The sequence below is a fragment of the Mus pahari genome, chromosome X, assembly GCF_900095145.1.
Source record: "Mus pahari chromosome X, PAHARI_EIJ_v1.1, whole genome shotgun sequence".
NCBI classification, from domain to species: domain Eukaryota; kingdom Metazoa; phylum Chordata; class Mammalia; order Rodentia; family Muridae; genus Mus; species Mus pahari.
In genome coordinates this window covers 129,013,424-129,034,640 of record NC_034613.1, presented here as the reverse complement: position 1 = coordinate 129,034,640, position 21,217 = coordinate 129,013,424, and the positions used below count along the sequence as shown (strand labels likewise).

General features: G+C 45.6%; 1 protein-coding gene across 1 annotated transcript in view; it reads right to left on the bottom strand.

The window, feature by feature from the left end:
• The window catches only part of Fgd1 (FYVE, RhoGEF and PH domain containing 1), a 43,165-nt gene that overhangs the window by 6,436 nt on the left and 15,512 nt on the right, over positions 1 to 21,217 (bottom strand). Inside the window, exons 2-12 of the mRNA XM_021187261.2 lie at positions 16,834 to 17,007; positions 16,260 to 16,437; positions 15,690 to 16,134; positions 14,122 to 14,211; positions 13,298 to 13,446; positions 10,772 to 10,928; positions 10,532 to 10,670; positions 4,441 to 4,499; positions 4,144 to 4,290; positions 3,397 to 3,489; positions 3,172 to 3,251 (exon numbers count right to left, since the gene is read on the bottom strand). Coding sequence (XP_021042920.1) covers positions 3,172 to 3,251; positions 3,397 to 3,489; positions 4,144 to 4,290; positions 4,441 to 4,499; positions 10,532 to 10,670; positions 10,772 to 10,928; positions 13,298 to 13,446; positions 14,122 to 14,211; positions 15,690 to 16,134; positions 16,260 to 16,437; positions 16,834 to 17,007 — 1,711 coding nt within the window. The remainder of the gene's footprint in view (positions 1 to 3,171; positions 3,252 to 3,396; positions 3,490 to 4,143; positions 4,291 to 4,440; positions 4,500 to 10,531; positions 10,671 to 10,771; positions 10,929 to 13,297; positions 13,447 to 14,121; positions 14,212 to 15,689; positions 16,135 to 16,259; positions 16,438 to 16,833; positions 17,008 to 21,217) is intronic.

Below are 21,217 nucleotides of genomic sequence, written 5' to 3'. Positions count from 1 at the left end.
TCGAGTCAGAGGCAAGGGGATCACTGAGTTCAAGGCCAGCATAGTCTCTACAAAGTGAGTTCCAGGCCAGCCAGAGCTACACAGAGAAATCCTGTCTTGAAAAACAAAAACAAATGAACAACCTATCATTATGAACAATGGACATAGACCAATATAAAGGGTAAAGCCACTGGATTGGTGGGTGGCTAAAAGCATAGACATGTGATAAGCTAAACACAGCAGCATGTTAACCCTTGTATATTCTAAATGGTGGTTCATTAGTGCTCACTGTAATTCTTTCTAGTTTTCTGTACTTTGGAAAAGGTTCATAGAAAATGTGGCAGCAGGTACTAGGAAATGGCACAGTGATTAAAACGTTTGCTATGTAAGCGTGAAGACCTAAGCTCAGACCCTAATACTCACAGGAAAGTTAGAAATTGTGGCAAATATCTATAAGCCCAGCAATGAGATGAGGTTTGTTCTGACTATAGTCATAAGAAATTATTTATATTTTTTAACTTGTCATTTCTTGGCTTTGAACAAGTGTTGCTCTTGACTTTTAAGAATTCTGGTGGGCCGGGAGTGGTGGTGCACGCCTTTCATCCCAGCACTCGGGAGGCAGAGGCAGGCGGATTTCTGAGTTCGAGGCCAGCCTGGTCTACAAAGTGAGTTCCAGGACAGCCAGGGCTATACAGAGAAACCCTGTCTCGAAAAACAAAACAACAACAAAAAAAAAGAATTATGGTGGAATTTGTGGCCATTCAAAAGGCATATAAGGATGAAGTTTATATTTGTTAGTCCCACTTAAGAAAGTAAGTCAGGAGGACCATTTGAACTCAGGAGTTCCAAGGATGGCCTAGGGGAAAATGTCACAAACCAAACCAAAAAATGTCAATAGGTGTCTTGTGTGTGGAAGAAGAGAAGTTCTGGCAATGGGACCCAAGTCTTCTGGATGGTAGGCGAGTTCTCTGCTTCTATCTGTAGTATTGGCTCTTAATCACTGGCTCGAACCTGGTGTACATCAAATCACCGGAGGAGCTTGGTTGGCAATACTTGCAGGCCAATTAAATAGGAATCTTTAGGGATGGAGCCCAGGCATCAGGATTTTTTTAAAGTTCTCAGCTGATTCCACAAATTGCCAAGGTAAGAACCAGCTAAGGTATATTTAAGATTATGGATGCTTATACTGTTTGGGTTTTGGTTTGGTTTGGGTTTTGTATATTTAAAATTAACCTTGTTCAGACAAGGTCTCATGTTCTATCTCAGTCTTGCCTTGAATTTTCCGGCAATCTCCCTGCCCCAGTCTCTCAAATGGTGGGATTACAGGCAGAAACCAACACACCAGAAATTTTTCATTAAAAGATTTTTAAGAGGCTAGAGAGCTAGCTCAGCAGTTAAGAGCACTTGCTATCCTTCTAGAAGATCCTGATTCTATGCACCCACTTCACAACCATGTCCAACTCTAGTTCCAGGGTATCTGATACCATCTTCTGGCATCCTTGTATGTACATATTACCAGACATGCATGCAAGCAAGACACTCATAAACATTCAAACATTTTAAATAAATGAACAATTGATTTAAAAAATAACTAGTGGAGTCAGGTGTGGTGGTACGTGCCTTTAATCCCAGCACTCTGGAGGCAAAGGTAAGTGGTTCTCTGAGTTTGAGGCTAGCCTGTTCTGCATAAGCAAGTTAAAGGCCTGCCAGGGCTTCATAGTAAGACCCTGCCTCAAGAAAAAAATGTAAGTGGCTGGAGATGGCTCATGTAGAAGACTCAAGGTCAGTTCTCACAACCCATGCCCTGCAGTTGTAATTCTAGCTCCAATGGGCCTGTTGCTTCTTACAGACTCCAAAGTCACCTGCCATATGCATATACCCCTGCACAGATACATGCATACACATAATTTTAAAATATTCAAAATAAACCTTTAAATAAAAAAGTTAACACTAGGGAGACTTAAGCCAAGAGGATTATTTTGAGTTCAAGTCCAACCTGAGCTAATTACAGACAAATATGATTACAAAGTCATCTCTCCATGTCATCCTATTGCGACTAGGAAGAAATTGAACAGTGCCTGGAGGGCCCCTCTGTACCCAGCACTCTTCTGATAACCCCCAACTCTTAAGCAGATACCATGTCTTTGTGGCTTGTCTCTTCCCTAGATGGTCCTGTTTTCTGTCTTGCTGGGCCTATTGTTTCCTGCTTCTTCTATCAGTGCAGGCCTCAGGGAGGTTCTCTTGGTCTCCCAGAACTTCAAAGCCCAACCACTAGGCTTAGTGTTATTGTTTTGCTTTGTTTTTTGAGGCAGGGTTTCTCTGTGCAGCTTTATTTATCTTGGAACGCACTCTGTATACCAGGCCAGCTTCAAACTCAGATCTTTCCTGCTCCTGCCTCCCAAGGGATTAAAGGCATGCACCATCACTGCCCAGCCCAACTACTAGGTTGCTTAACTCTTCTCCCTTCTGCCTCCATGAAATCATCAGTCAGTCACCTCTTACTTCCAAGTAGCCTATCAGAAAAGGCTATGTACTGATGTGCACTCAGTACTTTGTGGTCCTGATCAGGACCTTGTTAGACACCTTTACTCAGAGTCTTAGAAAGTAGTATGGACAGTGGTTAGGAACCCAAGTGCCAAGATGATGAAGCCTAAGCTCCAATTTCAGCTCTAATCCTGCTGGCTGGATCTAGGAAAGGTGCCTTAATTTCTAAAGCTTTAAAATGGACTGATGGTAGCCATGTACAGTGATAGGCATTTGTGATGTTATCAATGATAGTGGTAAGTAACCCACTCTTCCCTGCATTTGTTCATTCTCCAAAATGCCTTCGTGACTGGCATACCACCTTTTCCCATACCATATATATACATGTGTCAGCTTCAGAATCACACACACACACATAGCTGAGGAGCAAGGCCATATCTTTTGGGGAAAGGTGTTCACTCTTTCTCTGGCCTGGAATGCCTCGGCATATCTGAAGTAAAGAGTGAGTTGGGCCGGGTGGTGGTGGCGCATGCCTTTAATCCCAGCACTTGGGAGGCAGAGGCAGGCGGATTTCTGAGTTCAAGGCCAGCCTGGTCTACAGAATGAGTTCCAGGTCAGCCAAAGCTATACAGAGAAACCCTGTCTCAAAAACTAACAAACAAACAAAAAAGAGTGAGTTGGAGGGAAGGCATAGGCAAGGACAGGTACCTGGCCTGCAGTTCGAGAGAGCGCTGCTTTCCTGACACCAGGAAGGTCCGAGGCATGTTGAGGTTGGAGCTCTCCTTTAGCTAAAAGGAGGAGGGAAGGATCATGGTGAGGCCTATACACTCCATAGGGTCCTACACATATGTACACATAGACTGGGGACAGAGTAGGCAATTTCCTCCCAATACCAATGTTCCACTCCACATTTCCAATTCTCAGGGTGCTTACCTCCATGCCATCTACATCAATGCGTGCCCGCACGCTAAACTTCTGGCCAAGGAGCCGCAGCCTGGGCACGCAGTAAAGGAGGCGGTCGTTGAACTAGGAAGGAGAAGATTTGAGATGCATGTACAAGGACTTAGTGTAGATGGTGAGTCTCTTCACCCTCATACTACTGCTAAGGATGCAAGGTAATAAATGGATGAAAGATACATCAAATTGTCAGGCAGTGGTGGCACAAGGCTTTAATGCCAGCACTCAGGTGGCAGAGGCAGGCAGATTTCTGAGTTTGAGGCCAGCCTGGTCTACAGAGTGAGTTCCAGGACAGCCAGGGCTACGCAGAAAATCTCAAAATCAATCTCTTTCTTTCTTTCTTTCTCTCTCTCTCTCTCTCTCTCTCTCTCTCTCTCTCTCACACACACACACACACACACACACACACACACACACACACACACACACACACACACACACACACACACAAAGCTATTTCAAACTGGATTCAGCAATGAGGAAAGAGCAAGGAACTGACAAGGAAACGTCATGGGAGTCACTTCCTAGTTGGTAACCTTGGCCAACTCATATCTAAATTGTAGTTACATATTGTACAAAAGCAAAAATTATATCTAGCTCACATAGTGCAAATACAATGAATGCTGGAGGAAAGGACAGCTGGCTAGAGGTTTATTCTCGAATGACTGCCAGGTTACCTATGTCCCGAGGGCATGCCCACCCACAAGCACACCTGGCACTTACTAATATGAGGTATCGATCTTGAGTGGTCCCATTCTTTGCTGACAGCTTAAGGATATGACCTTCCTTTATGAGCTCTTTGGTGGGACTGACAATATCCTCCTCACCCCCTAGCAGCTCATACACCTTCAGCAGCTTGTGCATTCGTTCCTGGCAGGGAATGAAAGGTAAAGCTTGGGGTGGGCAATACCTCCCCTTAAATGTCCTCAAGTCACAAGTTCTCCACCCCCAGACCAGTCCTAGGACAGAGCTACCACAGAGGGATGGCCAAGGAAGGACAGGACTAGAAGGGCCACTTACCATTTTCCGGATGGCAGCATTAGAGTGTTCTGCTGCTGTGGCTATCAGCTCCAAAGACTCTATGGTACAGAGAATTAAGATCAGATGGGAGTCAAACAGAAAGGAAGCTCTGCAGGCCATCTCTACTCCATGAATATCTCCTCTTGGCCTAACTACACTCTCCACCTCCCAGCAGATGCCAGCCTCAAAAGATGTTCATGACCACATTGTTTCAAATCAGAAACTGCCTGGATTAACACAGTAGCAGAAATATGGGACAGCCAATAAAATGTACGCTTGGTAAAATGATTATGACAATTAACTGGCAGGTCATGTTTGGATAGTTGTTTCTGGCTAGTGGGACTATGGATAGGTTTATTTTGTTGTTGTTTGTTTAGTTTTAGAGACAGAATCTTTCTATAGTCCCCTGGGTGATCTCAAAATTCTGGGCTCAAATCAAATCAAAAGAACAGTAGCAGCAACAAAAGATTAAAAGTAAAGAGGACTGGGGATGCTCAGTTGGTGAAATGTCCGTCTAGCATGTGTAAGGCCCTGGGGTTCATCCCTAGCACCACAGAAACAGGTGTGGTGATGCATGCCTATAACTCCAGCTCTCAGTAGGTAGAGATGGTAGGATCAGAAATTCAAGGTCATTCTTAGGTACATAGCCAGTTCAAGGTCAGCCTATGATACATAAGACCATATCCCAAATGTGCACACACAAGAAAATGAAGACAATGATGATAAAGATAAGGCAGTGGTAGCTGCAGTAGCAAAACAAAGAGGAATTGTGAAAATGTGGCTTGGTGGTAGAGCACTTGCGGTTTATGTTAGAGGCCCTGCATTCAATACCAGGAAGGGAAGAAGGGAGGGAAAAAGGAAAAACCTCTATTGTTTGTCTTCCTAGTTCTGACTATACACACATGTTCTATGCACAAATACACTTTCCTTGCAGTGTTTTTTTTTATAACACTGTCAAACCTAAAACAAAAATGTTCAACCATAGGAGCTCAATTACAGAATTTACAGCACACACATATAATAAAAAAATCTCCAAGCGGTGGTGGTGCACGCCTTTAATCCCAGCACTCGGGAGGCAGAGGCAGGCGGATTTCTGAGTTCAAGGCCAGCCTGGTCTACAAAGTGAGTTCCAGGACNGGAGGCAGAGGCAGGCGGATTTCTGAGTTCAAGGCCAGCCTGGTCTACAAAGTGAGTTCCAGGACAGTCAGGGCTATACAGAGAAACCCTGTCTCAAAAAAAAAAAAAAAAAAGAAAAAAAAATTTTTAAAAATCAATATTTAACAATGATACTTATTTAGGGTTTTTGATAATATGGGAAATGTTCAGAGTGACTTAGGAAAAGGATACAAATTTGAATATATACAATGATCTAATTCTTGCTAACATACGCATCTAAAATAACATATGCTTAAACATTTATCATGGGGCTCAGGTCACAGGTGGTTTCTTGCCCCACACTTCTGTCTTCTTTTCTGTCATTCCCACACTTCCTACAGTGACCAGGTGTCATAATGGAAAAAAATGAAGTAAGTCTCCATAAACGTCCACATGTTAAACCATCCCTGCCTCTGCCTCCAGTCCAGCTGCAGCTTCATGGTTCCCACTTGACACAGTGGATTCCCTCCTCAGAACTTATGCCTGTACTGGAGAATCACATCACGTGTCCACATGGATGGCAAAGGAGGCCCCGTTTCCTAAGACGAGCACATTCTGATACTAAAGAGTATCTGTGGCCGCTGCTCCAGCTCAGGTCTCTATATGCCTTTCAGGTTCTGGGCCTTTCTCCAACTCCCCTTCAACCCTGGCAGTCAGAAGGAGCTTTCTTGCACACAGCTTACTGTTTCCCCTCCACTTAAATCTGTCAATGTTTCACTCTGCCAGCACAGCAAAGACCCAGTTCTTTTGTCTAGCATTCAAAGCCCTTGGTGACGGGCTTCAATTGACCGCTGTGGTTTCTTCCATATGCACCTCCCTAAACATGCCCTGTCTTGCTTCATTTGGCCAACTGCCATCTAGTCTTCTGGATTCGTCTTACCATGTCTAGCAGCCTTCCCTAAGCTCCAAGGATGAGTTAGGACACTGTCCTTTCTCCTTCTGCCTCACTAGTCATACTGCATGCTCGTCACTCACTGCATCTGAATCCCTCAGTATATAAGAAGTCTCTGAGGGAGGGGCTCAGTTCCCACTACCTTCCTCAGGGATCCCAAACAGATGCTTAGTATAAATTAGCTCCTCTAATTCAGAATCTCAGAAGACAAGTTTATCAGAGTTAAAAGCTAAGACTTACTGACTGGTGGTGTCACGTTTTTAATCCCAGCACTCAGGAGGCAGAGACAGGCAGTTCTCTATGACTTCAAGTCCAGCCTGCTCTACAGAGCTAGTTTAAGACAGCCAGGAATACATCGAGAAACCAAACCAAAACAAACAAACAAACAAAAAAAAAAAAACAAGCCAAAGACTCAGGTGGTTATCTACCTGGAAGGTGGCATTGCTTTTTCTCCTATAGATGCTGCATCTTTCACACCCCAGTAGAGCCCAAAGGGGCAAGAAAACTGGTGAGTTGGGGATACATAAACTTAAGCCTGCAAACATGGTTGGGCTCAGACTGGAAGCTGTGTTTGCTGTCAGGACCTGTCTAGTAATGTACCATGCAGGAAACAGATTGGCATTTCTGGGAATCCCAGGCTATGTTGAGAGTTTGTTGTGGGAATGATAGCCTTAAGTTAGAAGCTTTAGTGGGGCCTAAGCTGGGTTTGGTAGTCTGGGGTCTCAGTCTAGAGTTCAGCCTTGGGCTGAGTGTAGGTAGGTAGCTGCAGACAGCAGTCCCAAGAAGGCAGTTTGGGGACTGAGTCCAGGCTCTGGAGCTTAGTCTGTAGGTGAGTCAGTCAGCAGAACCAGAAAGATGATTCAGTGGGGCTAGGCTTAAGGATTGTACTTTGAGTCATAAAATATAGGGATCTCGGCATTGGATCTTGAGCTGGGCAGCTCAATGGGCAGATCTTAGCCGGCTCTCATTCGAGGTCCTCAGTCAAAGACTGAGGTAGGAAACCATCCTACAAAGTTTATTTGTGTGGGTGGGGGGTGTTCCCCTTTAGAGTCAATAAAGGGAATGCTGAGATCTGTTCTAGAGACTCGAATACGGTTAAGGTAGTACAAAACAGGAAACTGAAGTTAATAAGCTCAACCTGCTGGCTAACTCAGTATGGATGACATTACCCAGAACATTTAGTCATCAAAAATAGCTAATGTTTATTGCGTCTTTGCCACATGCCAGGTACTCTGCTAAAAGTTTTAACCAGATTATCTCATTTAGTCTCAAAACAATTCTATGAAGTAGACATTATCATTCCTAGTAAGCTTATAAGAAAACCAAGCCTGAAGTTGGGCAGCTTTCTGGAAAACACACATGGTTTTATGTTGTATTGCTTGTTTTGGTTTTGGGTTTTTTATCTTTCTTATTTTGTGTTTTCTAACACAGGGATTCTCTATATAGCCCTAGCTATCCTAGAACTTGCTATGTGGACCAGGCTAGCCCCAACACAAAGATCCACCTGCCTCTCCCTCCCAAATGCTGGGAACAAAGGTGTGTGCCACCATGCTCAGCTGGGTTTAGGATTGTTTTATTTGAAGTACTAGAGATTTAACCTGGGGCCTCACACATGCTAGGCAAGTGCTCTCCTGCTAACATGCCTACCCCTACTTTTTTCCTTATTAATTTGCCCAGGTTGGCCTTGGATTTGACTTGTAGCCCAGGTAGCCGATCCTCCTGCCTTGGCCTCCAGATTAATTAAAATTACAAACACAGTACATGGCCTAGAAGGCAGGCACTTTCTTCAGATTTAAGTTTTATGCCTTATGCTGGCCCCTCAGTGGGGCTCTCATTTGGGAGAGGAACATGGTACTTAATATGTAGCTGTCTCTCTGCTGAAGTTAGTTACCAAATTTCCTGGAATTTTTAGCTCTTTTCAAAGTCCAGGCTGGGGAGCAAAGCGCCCTTAGGTAAAGTGGTTGGGAAGTATGTACAGCACAGGACACAACTGTTTGCTCCCCATTCCTGTGGCTTGTACACTTTCTCTGTTTCTCCCCGCTTTGGGGCTACTTCTTCATCTCCTTTGCTGACCTTCCTGAGCTTTTACTGTGTCATCCTGTTTCACTTTCCGTTTAGATTCACTCCCTTTGCTAAATGCCACTTGCTCCATGGCTTTGAATACTAAACTATGCACCAGTGGCACTTAAATTCCTCCCTGGAATTCTAGCCTCATTTAAGTATCTAAGGTGGCAGCTCCGTTGTGTGTATGTGTAAGTGCCCAAGGAGCCCAGAGGACAGCATCTGTTCCCTCTGCAGTACAACAGGGAGTTGTGAGCTGCTTGGATGTGAATGCTAGCAACAGAACTTGGGGGTCTCTGAAGGTGTGCTCTTTTTTTTCCTGAGACAGGGTCTCTCTGTATAGCCCTGGCTGTCCTGGAACTCACTTTGCAGACCAGGGTGGCCTCGAATTCAGAAATCCACCTGCCTCTGCCTCCCGAGTGCTGGGATTAAAGGCGTGCGCCACCACAGCCTAGCCAGCCAGTATGTGCTCCTAACCACAGAGCTATCTCTCTAGCCCCAAGAATTCTTGACTCTCCCAATCTCAGCATCCGTGGTATCCTAGTGCTACTTTCAAATAGAATCTATCCGGAATGGAACCATATCTCATCTCCTCTGCTGCTACCATCTTCATCCAAGCCACCTTTTTGACACTTTACTGCATTACCAAAAAGACCCCACCTTCCCCCAGATTTCCTGACTCCTCCTCTTATCTTCAGCCAGTCCTAACCATGACCTTCCCATGACTATCCACTACACTCAGAATAAACCTCATCTCGGCCTCCAAAGCTTTGCTCCTCCAACCCTCTTTTCTAACTATCATTCTGCCCTCCCTCAAGCTCAGGTCATACTGGCCTTGCTGTCACAGAGATACATCTCCCCCTGCTTTGGGGACTCTATATTTACAACTGTAGCTGCCTAGAGCCTTCCCCTCCCATTTGCCTGTGGCAACTTTCTTGTTATTCAGGTTTTGGTTTAGCCATCTTCCCTGCATAGAAGTCACTGGCTGAAAGTAGACTATCCAGTCACCCTTACATCACTCCCCTACGTCTCCAAGTCACACTTTTAGCATCCCGCAAATACGTTCCTGTGGATTTATCACACTTGTTTATAGGCTCTGTCCAACTAGAACACACACTGCCTAAGTCGAGGACCTCATCTATTTAGTTCAGTTCCCTATTCCCCATACCTAGAAAAATGTACAAGCACTTGCCTGTTATGTCAGCGAGGAACAAATGACAATATGAGTTCAAGGAAGAGCAGTGGGCTAGACTCAAGAGCTCCATCTGAGGCCTGGCCTGATACAGATGAGGTAAATATGGAAGGAATCTAAACCAACTACTTTTCTAGTGATTCAGTAAATGAAGAATCAGTCCAGGGAGAAGGTATCTCAGCCTATAGATCCAAACCTGAGAGGCATAAAATATGGGAACAAGTCTGATCACACTTGAAATTCTTTAGGGAGGTTCATGCTTGGGAGTAGCCAATAGGCCTGGAGTAGAGCTCTAATGCTAGAGGGTGGGAAAGTAGAAGTCTGACTACATGGGGCTTTGACTTGGGAGCTCACCCATGGAGAATTAATAAAATAGGCTTGGCCTGAAGGATTCAAGCTAGGCTCTGAGCCTGGAGGCTCAGGCTCTGGAGGGTTAGGCTCCCTTTCATTCTCAACTTCACTGAGAGATGAATCTTGGGTTCAGCCTAATAAAAGCATGGTTTCCTAAAGACAATCAGACTAAGCATACGTCTTAGACTGTACAGTCCCAGCCAGAAGTTTCTAACTGGGTTCCTTCTGGGTCATGAAGGCAGAGTAATGATCTTGAAGGTTCATCCTGAAATCTCAACACAGAACCTCAATATAGGCCCTTCAGTTTAGAGATCCTATTTGGAGATTTTCATCATTCAACTTAGAACAACCCTGTGAGTGAAATCTAGATTCCTGACTCAGAAATCTGGCTAGAGCTACTAGTGCGGGGAAGTAAGGAGGGCCTAGGGGCACACACTCACTCTGGGCATCCTTGCTGTCCGGGGAGCCATGAGGCAGCTTTAACAGATAGTCCTTGAGAAGAAGCTCATAGCGGGGGATACGCTGCACGGGCTCCAGCATGTGGTGCTGCAAGGTCAGGTTGCCACAGGCTTCCTCCTTCTGTGACAGAAGCAGAAAAGCTCAGGTCTAGCTAAAGGCCTCCCCCAGGTCCTTGTAGACCTTTCCTCCTGTAACATGGTTCATCCAGTTTCACTTCTTACCTGTACTTCATGGATGATGACTTTAAACTGGGTAGAGCGCTCTGTCCATGTGTTGACCAGCTCTACAGCCCGGTCAAAGTTTTTCACATACTCGCCATACATCTTGAGGAAGGGTGCCAACTTCTGAAGGATGTCACCAATGCGTGGGTAGCGGTCCCTAGAGTAGAAGCAGGGGCTGACATGGTCTCCAGCCTCAGGAAGAAAGCCATTTTTCCTTTTTAAGAAATGCTGCTTATGCTATAGGCCAATTAGGCTGAGGGACTCAGTTTGAGCTGAAGGTTATAGGCTGTGAAACACCTAGCCTAACTCTGTCCTGCTTAAGTACCAGAAATGTTACCATCCTGGAACACCCATTCTTGCCATACTGCAAAGGCTATTCATACACTGATCATTGATTCTTGCCCAGCCTTTGTTGGGTAGTGCCAGAGATACAGTACTGCGCCATACTCAGTCAATTCCTGTGAGCTTTACCATCTTGGAGGGTAGGAAAAGTAACCAAGTCTTGCTGAACTCTCACTGTCTACAGTGTGATGTGAGAGACAAAGTAGACTTAAGGTCACAGGATGGTAAAAGGGATGTAGGAACTGGGCTTTATGCTAGCCCTCTGCAGTCATAGTTTTGTAAAAGAGGCATACTTTATCCCGTGACTGCAGGGAACATGGACACAATTTTAAGCAGGTAATGCTATGGCCTGGTTGTTATTTGGGTAGACTATTCCAACAGGTGGTGTAGATGCTCTAGGCTATATTAGAAGAGGAGAACCTGAAGGCCAGAGTCAGCCCCTAAACCCTGCCCTCCTACCTCTGGCATTTGCTTCTCCTCAAATCATTCTTCTTTACTCCTAGGCTAGGCTTGGTCCATTGTCTGCATCTCCAGTATCCCATTCTTACCTCTACCACATTTATAGTGCATGCCTTTAATCCTAGCACTTGGGAGACAGAGGCAGGTGGTACTCTGTGAGATCTAGGCCAGCCTGGTCTACAGAGTGAGACTCTGTCTCAAAACAAAACAACAGCAGTTCATAAGCTTCAAAATCTTATATGCTAGAAACCATTTTAGGCTCTGAACATGTATTAACACATTTAATTATTAGAATAACTGTACAAAGTAGGTCCTTATTATTGTCTTCATTTTAAAGACAAGGAAGGCCGGGCGTGGTGGCGCGCGCCTTTAATCCCAGCACTCGGGAGGCAGAGGCAGGCGGATTTCTGAGTTCGAGGCCAGCCTGGTCTACAAAGTGAGTTCCAGGACAGCCAAGGCTAAACAGAGAAACCCTGTCTCAAAAAACCAAAAAAAAAAAAAAAGACAAGGAAGGTTTGAGTATAGCTCAGTGGGAAAGCATTTGTCCAGCTTGTGCAAGGCCTTAGGCTTAATCCTTAACTTGACAAAAAAAAACAAACAAAAATACAAACATGAACCAAGATGTAAATAAAGCCAAGGTATAGCATGGTAAGAAATTTCCTTAAATTTAGCCAAGTAGCAGAAGAATTTGAACCTAATCATTTTAGCTCTTTTCCTTTTGTTTGTTTAAGGCAGGGTTTCCCTGTGTAGCCCTGGCTGTCTTAGAATTCATTCTATAGACCAGGCTAGCCTTGAACTCAGAGATCTATCTGCCTCTGCCTCCCAAGTGCTGGGACTAAAGGTGTGTGCCATCACACCTGGCTCATTTTAGCTTTTAAACTTATTCTTTTAATTTTTTTGGGGGGGGAGGGGGAATCTGGTTTTTAACACAGGGTCTCTCTGTATAGCCCTGGCTGTCCTGGAACTCACTCTGTAGACCAGGCTAGCCTCAAACTTAGAGGTCCTCTTGGCTCTGCCTCCCAAGTAATGGGATTAAAGGCCTGAGCCACCACCACCTAGCTTTTTTAAAAAAACAAGACAAGAGTCTCACTATGTCGGTTTAGGCTGGCCTCAAATTCACTGATCTGCCACAGAGTCCCTAGTGATGGAACTATAGGCATCCAACTGGAACAGCTAAATCTCAACACTTTTTTTTTGTCTTAAGTTTGATGGTGGTGGTGGTGTCTTAGGGCAGGGGAGAGGGGCACACATAGCAGCCATGTGGATGTCCAAGGACAACTTTATAGAGCCATTTCTTTTCTTCCATTTTTATGTGGGTTCCAGGGCTTGAATTCAGGTTACCAGCAGCAAGCACCTCTACCAACTGAGCCATCTCATGAGCTTTCTCACACTCAAGGGTTCTGCTATTCTGCTGTAGCATTCTAGGCCTTCATTTGTGTTCCACAATAGATTGGGAGGGCCAAGAAGGCAGAGACTGGGCGGGGTTTTTTTTTGGGGGGATGGTTGGTTGGTTTTGTTTTTTCAAAAGAAAAGAAGGTAGGTAAGGTTGAACTTATTTTTATGATGTCAGGGATGGAATCCAGGGCCTTGCATATTCTTGGCAAAAATTCTGTCACTGAGCTACATCTCAACATCTTCAGCCCAGGAATGAAACTCTCTGAATACATCTGGGCTTAGCATGTAAGTTGATGCCAGAAGAGGCAGACTGGCTCTGAGGCCCCTCACCATTCCTCCATGCGCTTCTCTAGCTCAGGCAGCAGGAACTGCTGGTGAAAGCAATAGATGGAGCAGATGTTAGAGAAGATGCCGTGGACAACATCTGCAGGGAAGGAACTGCGGTTCCGAGCTTCTTCCAGCAGCCGGGCACAGAATACCTGGTGGAGCAAGGCACGAGTGCTCAACCCAATTGAAATGAGAGCTTAGCTGGGGGAAAGGGCAGCTAGCAGGTAAGGGCAGTTATTTGTGGGCAGCTCTGTGGACCTCTGAGATTAGTACTGGTCTTGAGACCAAGGAGAGTGGGAACTGAGAGAATTGCAGGTCACCAAGATTAGGACCTGGAGTTAGGAACTGGGATGATGGCAAGTTAGGATTGGAGCAAGGTCAGAAGCAGATTTGGGTTTAGAGAGAAGACTGGAATTAGATCCCTTTATTGTGACAAATGTTTATAAGTGTGTCTAGTATATAAAGCACTGTCCTGGAGGCTAGGATGGAACAATGAAAGACAAATAAAGATCCCTACCCTCAGGGATTCTAATGGATGCAGAGTGAAGAAAAAAGTCAAGGTTAGAATGAGGTCCATGAAGATGGGTACATTAAAGATGAGAGGAAGAGTCAGAAGTGTCAGAGTCACAGGGCTGGTTCATGTCTGTTAAGGGTTAGGAATGAGGACTGACCTTGTAAACATCATAACTGGCTTCAAGGTCAGCCAGAGACCTTACCACTTCTGGATCCTGGCCTTAACGGTGGAGTTAGGCTTAGGGACTATCATTTCCTCTATGGAACCTACATACCACATCCTAGGGTCCTGGGACCCCAGAGGGGCCATTCACCTGATCCAGGAGATGGAGCCTGGAAACATAGGCCTTCTCGGTTTGCAGGAGCTCATTGGCAATATGGAACACCTTCTGCTGCACAGTCAGCTGTAAAGAAGAAGTGACCTTTGATATATCATCTCTACCTTAACCCCAGCTCCTTCTGTCTATTTTTCTTCTCTCCTTCCCTTCCCCACCCTCTCACTCATTTATTGGGTGTTGCTATGTTTCTCAGAGTACCCTCAAACACTTGGACTGAAGTGATACTCCTACATCAGTTTCCCAGTAGCTGGACCACAGGCAATGTCACCATGCCTGACCCCCCCTAAGTGCACAAGATGCTCTAACTTTAGTTCCTCCCTGAGATAACTCTGATCTGATTCATAAAGCTAAGTATCACTCATGAAGGATTCCTGTAGTTGCATCCTTCATAAAGTTTGTCCCTCAATGCTAAAGATATAAACTCCCTCATTCAGGCAGTCATATAACCATTGGTCTGCTTTCTCTACTCATTGAGCATGGTTTGGTGGCTAAACATGGGAACTAGGAAGTCCAACTTCCTGGATTCAAATCCTAGTCTACCTACTATTCACTAGCATGTATAAGTTGCCTAATTATTTCTGTATTTCAGAGTCCCCATTATAAAGACAAATAATAGGGCCTATGTTCATTTGTAATGGAGATAATTTCATATATTTTAATTTCTTTTTTTAATTTTTGCAATGTAGGGGGTTAAACTTGGGGCTTCATGTATGCTAGGCAAATGCTCTACATTTTCCTACACTCCAACCCTAAAGGCGTTCCTATAAATAAAAACAGAACAGACTGCAGATTACAGTCTCTAAATACCAGCTACTTAGTCACTCATTCAGCTCGCTGTCAGCAAAGGCTTGCTGAGTACGTGGGGTGTGAGAAAGGCACAGAAGTATAAAAATGTCTAAGACTATGCCTGCTGGCTCACTTTCTTGCTTGCAGGCTACAACACACTTGCTGAGTGTCATTTCATCTCTGTACTCCTGGCCCCAGTCCCCCCACAGCTGTGTTTAGTTCTGGGAAAGCAAGTCTCCTGGCTGAGACCTTACGTGAGTGCAAGGATTCCTTCTGAAGAAACATTAGGTAGACAAAGCATGGAAAGAGTTCCCAACCTAAAGCTTCAGGCTCCTTTGGGGCTCTGGCTCTGTGCCCCTCCTCCAGTTGCTGAGAAGTATCTCTGGCATGTAAGAGTTTCTGTCATACAAACAAGGAAACTGAGGCTTGTAGTGAGAAGTAGAAAGGGAAGAGACATCCTCAGTGTCACACAGCTACTGGGGCCTGAAAAGACTGAGGTTCATTAGTGGTTCTATGAAGCAAGTGGTGCTACCTTCTTAACAGGTATTTAGAATGAGGAATGGCCATCTTGGTGTTCACAGTCTTTTGGGAAAGGAGCAGAGTTTTGTTACTTGGGCTCTATATTAGGAGCTAAGTAGACTAAGTGGAAGCAATGGCCTGTTTTGAGAAATACCAAGCTGGGAAAGAACCAAATACAAAAGCCAAGCTCCTCCTTTCTCTACATGGTCCTGCCTCGTGGGTAACATATAAGTTAGTACCTCCACAGACTCCTGTCTCTCCATCGGGGGCACTGGAATTTCTCTTTCCTTTTCCTCCTCTTCTTCTTCCTCTTCCTCTTCCTCTTCCAGGTCACTGTCAACCTCCTGGGAGCCAGGCCGGTGGGGGTCGGCCAAAGCTACTGGCATGCTAGCCAGGGCAGGGGGCCCAGGACAGAGGCTGTGGCTGGGGGGCCCATCATCGCTGACGAAGCAGGTCTCTTCACTGTTGGATGGCGAGCTGATGCTGTCAATGCCGCTGTCACGGTTAGGCACCTTCTCACCATCCCGGGGACCAGGAGCCAGCAAGAACAGGCAGCGAGAAGCCTCACCCTCAGGGAGCTGGGACCCTGTTGGCTGCAGGGGTGGCTGTGGCAACATGGCTGGCTCTGGGGGAACTGGGCAGGGGCCAGGGGCTGGCCTATCCGAGGCGACAATCACAGGCTCTCTGAGGTGGGTGATGGACAGACATGGAGGCAGAGTATGAGTGTGACCAAGAGGCCTCTCCTACAAGAACCCTTCCTGTCCCATATCCACCCTTCCCTCACAGGGTCCTATGGGAACAAGACTCACCTTTCAAACTTCTCGATCAGTGACGATACTGCTGCAGAACTAGTGCTGGCCTCAGCTCTGGGGACAAGTCCCTTGGCCACTCTAGGGTCTGCAGGCAGAGGACGTGATGGTGGTGGAGGAATGGGCTCAGGAGGAGGAAGCACCCGGGGCATCTGCAGGTAGCTGGGCTTTGGGGGAACTGGAGTGATGGATAGAGAAGAGAGATATCACTGAACTGGATTTCAAGGTGGTTATGACCAGGCTATACCTAACTTCACAATACCACAATACCCTGACTGACCTTAAAGTCACAGCAAGCACCCTGTCTCAACCTCCTGAGTGCTGGCAGTATAGGCATGGACTGCTATGCTTTTTTTTTTTTTTGGCCTGAGGTAGGCACAAAGCAGGACTGACCAATGTGAAATTTCAGTAGTCTATATTAGCCACAGGCAACATCTTTCTGCCCATTACACAGGTATCACTCACTGCACTGCCCTTTGAGATAAGGGCACTTCCCTATTCATCTGCCATGCATTAATTTCTCCTTTTGTACACCTCTCTGGTTCATTTCTCTGCTCTTAATGGGAGCACTTACCCTGTGGCTTTGGGCCCGGTGCCCGCTTCAGTGGTGAAGGACGTGGGCCAGGGATTTCAGTGGGAGGGCCTGGATCTGAGCGAAGCCGTTGGGGACCTTCTGGATGAGGCTCAAGGCTCTGGCCAGGGTCAAGGGACAAACTTTTAACCAGGATCCGGTTTCCCTGGTGCAGTCCTGTAGAAAGGGAGACTAGACATGAAGTGACTGACTGATTTTACCCCAAGGGAGAATAGAAAGTAGCATATCTTAGCTGGTATCTAGGGCTAGGCTCCTTTGAGTCCTGTGCTAGCCACATGGTTTTGCCAGGAAGCCTCTCTTCCAGCTCTTAGACAGAGAACCAGGCCCAAGGTGGAGATTGACTATTTTCATCAAGAAGTTATAATTCTCTGTGATTAGTATATTGATCCCATGCCTGTCAGTAGATAATTAAGGACTTAAAGCAAACTCTGGACTTCAACTAGGTTGAGGTTAGATGTGAATACCCTAAAGTTTGTGCACATACCTGTAGCTGTTGTTTATACAGCCATTCTTCATTCTATTGTTTTACTTGTTTGTTTTTGAGTCAAGCTCTCACTGTGTAGCACAGGCTAGACTCAAATTCATGACAATCTTGCTTCAGCCTCCCCAGTGCCAGATTATAGGCATAAACTACCATTTCTATCATTTTTATCTTCTTTCTTTTTTTCTGGTTTTTCAAGACAGGGTTTCTCTGTATAGCCCTGGATGTTCTGGAACTCACTCTGTAGACCAGGCTGGCCCCAAACTCAGAAATCCACCTGCCTCTGCCTCTGTGCTGGGATTAAAGGGGTGTGCCACCATGCCTGGCTTTTAGCCCATTTCTTAAAGCCCTAAGAATATCTGAACTCTCTTGTCTACAATTTTGTACAGCTAAGTGTCTTTAGAAGAGATGATGAAACTAGGAATTAGGGAGTTAGTTGGTGATGGAGCACTTGTTTAGCATTTGCAAGGCATAGGTTCCAGTCCTACTATGTGCACACATACGCACACTGGTGAAACTATATTTTATAAGCAAATATTTTTCTCTTTAAAATCCCAGTGTCTTACTAATTTGTTTACCTTCCTCTATTTCAACATCCACCTCACACCTCCCCACCCCCACCCCCAGTATTCAGAATGCAAGCTGCTCAACTTTTCTGTGGTGAAAGAGGCCATGAAAAGCACTGTGTAGGGAGAGGTGCTTGTAATAAGGTGAGGACAAGGGAGCAAGCACTAGTCAAGAACTCCCAGAGCACCAGGCACAGTATGGGTCTATGAGCCTAGCACTTGAGAAGCTGAAGCAGAAGGATGAGTTCAAGGACAGCCTGGGCTACATACTAAAAACTCAACTGAACACAAATAAATAAACAAATAAGAAGTCCCACAGCTACAAGTAGCATATGGTGTGTTACACTGACTGTGCCACAGCCACATGGCATCTCATCTCAAGGCTTTTACTTTATGTCACAGTCTCATAAGTAGACAGTCACAAATAGGTCCCGAAAGTCACAAGAGCACATGGAATTTATAGTGCTTCACACAACTGCTAGGTCACACAAATTCAAACATCGAAGCACATGTCTTCACCCTCCTGAAAGCCTGGGCCCATACAAGTTCACAGGCCAGCAGATACAATTCCACATATGATTACACAGCATTGAAATCATGTATAATAAGGTCAAGCGGTGGGTCAGTGATGGTGCATGCTTTTAATTGGGAGGCAGAGGCAGGCAGAGCTTGTGAGTCTGAGGCCAGATTGGTCTACAGAGTAAGTTCCAGGACAGCCAGGGTTGTTACAAAGAGAAACCCTGACTCAAAAAAAAAAAAAAAAAAGATAAGGTGAAACACAATCATAAACACATAAAAAACACAAATGGCAGTTCTTACACAAAATCACTTAACCACATACCACAATATAACTTTATATACCATCATATATTACTCAGGCACACAAAGTTACAAAGGTATTTTTCCATTTACATTACAGGATCGTGTACTTTCATATATATCATTAACATACCTTTTAATGTCTACAAGCATAGTTACAAATAAAGATCACAGCCACACAGGATTCCAGGTTATGGAAAAAAACCCACATACAACAGCAAAACAGTATAAAGTCATAAGCCACTACATACCTAGAAACATGGACCCAAATCAGACACAGTTCATGATTGATTACATCACGATCTTGCAACAAACACAACCATGGTATCTGAGCTCAAGAATATAGACAAACACAGATACAAAACACAGGACACATGTCTCTTCCTGCTCTAAACAATGCTGTCATGCTGTCTTTACATATAGAGACATCCATACCCTTGCTCACCAGATGACACCAGCACAAAGAGTTACAGGGGACTTGGGTTCTCCTAGTTTTAGAGGGAACCCAGGGGTTCTATAGCAGCTTCCAGGAACTCCTGACCATATCCTGGATACAGACCCTTCCCAGCTGAGGGAACATGTGCTCTAGATCCTGGCTCCAGTTGGTTTCTTCTACCTTTGGGTGAAGTTTCCTCCTGTGCCTTCCTACCTGAGCAGGCAGAGCCCAGCCTGCATAGCAAGGGTATTCTTCTCACCTCTGGCCCAGTAGAGCTGCTTATCCTGCCCAGCTCAGCACATCTTGGCTGGCCCTGCCCTGTCCTCTCTGGGCATAGGATTGAGGAGGATGAATCACCTGGAGGGTGGTACAGGTGTAGACATAGTTGCAAGGACACACAGCCAGAGAAAGTTAATAAGGGTGGCCAAAGAGTTGCTGAACAAGGCCAAACACACTGCCATGCACCCTTCATAGACATACACAAGTATCATGGTCCCAGGGGCTCTCTATCTGCTTTCCAGCCCTTAACACCTCAAAGCAGGTAAGCTGCCCTAAGTAAATCCTCCCCACTAGGCCAACAGCCAGGCAGCAGGGCTTTTGTGTGGGGGTTGGGCTTCTGTCCTTCTATTCCCCTGCTTCTCAGACTGGTGTGGCCTACCATTCTCTATGGCTCTGCCCTGGCCCATTCTCGATTCTCCTTATCCACCTGACCTTCCTATGGGAGATGCACAGGCTACCTCTCTAGTCTCTGCCTCCTTATAAGCAGTCCTGTAGAACAGACTAACTGAGGGAAGTTGAGATTCAGGGATACCCTGGAGTCCCAGATGAGATGGGCAGGGATTCTCTGTCCAGTTTCTTGTGAAGAGATGAAGACAAAGAAAGACTTGGTGACTAGCCCACAGTAACACAACAAGGAAATAGCTGACTCTCAGGTAGACTAAACCTAACCCTGCTTTCCAAAGGAAAGCCACAAGAGACAGGAGAGGACACTAGTGTCATAAAAAGAAAATGTGTCTAGTAAAAATGATACCCACAACCCTGCCCATGAGACAGCGGGGTTTCAGTTCAGGAGTCTAGAGATGGCCACGATAAGGTCCCACTGAGGGGAACTTCTTCCAAGAGCCCTGCCTTCTACTTCTGTAGACCCCTTCTTCCCAATGTCTCCTGTTATCTTCAGTGACTCCCTTGCCCCAAGGCTTACTCTTTCTTGGTGGAATCTTCTTACAGACAGATCACACAACCTACCAGAGGAACTTTTCCTAACTCCCTTCTACCCATGGGAAAATATAAACATCTTCACTAGATCTCAGTGGCCCTTTATAGCCCTGCTCAACTCTTGGGTTTCCCTCAGTTGAGTTTAGTAAGCAAACTATATTTTGCAGCTGCTAGACTCTGTGCAGAGACAGAAAATCTTGTTCCTGCCCTCAAGGGAGCTACTAGAGTAGGACCCACTTCCTCCTTTCTAAAAACCACAGTACTTCCTATTTCCCCATCCATCCCACCCACCTAGATCCTAAATTGGTTTGCTCCAGACTATTTTTCTTATGGTTCATAATTAATTTAAAACATTTGCTGACACACATATCCCCACACCCACACCCCCATGAAGGCTCTCTACCAGCACTGCTCCTTCTACCTCTGGGTCTACCAGAGTCCCTACTGTTTCTCTCATACACAGTCATCATAAATCTTCTAACACCCTGCACCACATGCCAACTGTGCACAGACCTCAAAGACCCAGAGAGAATCACAGAGCCACCCCATGATGTATCCTATCACTATGCAGTGTGCTCAGCATAACATGCATAACCCAACTACTACAGTCCTCCCACAGCTCATAGCAATGACAGGAAGCACACCCTGAGCACCCTAGGAGTTTTCAGCTACTCCTAAGCTCAGATGTAAAAGTGAGATATACACTCTCTTACTTTACCTCGACAACCTCTAAGCCCTCAGCTGGCTGTAAGGGCAATGGATTTTTGGTTGGTTGGTTTAGGGGAAGAAGGGAGGAAGGGAGGGAAGGAAGGAGAGAGGGAGAGGGAGAGGGAGAGGGAGAGGGAGAGG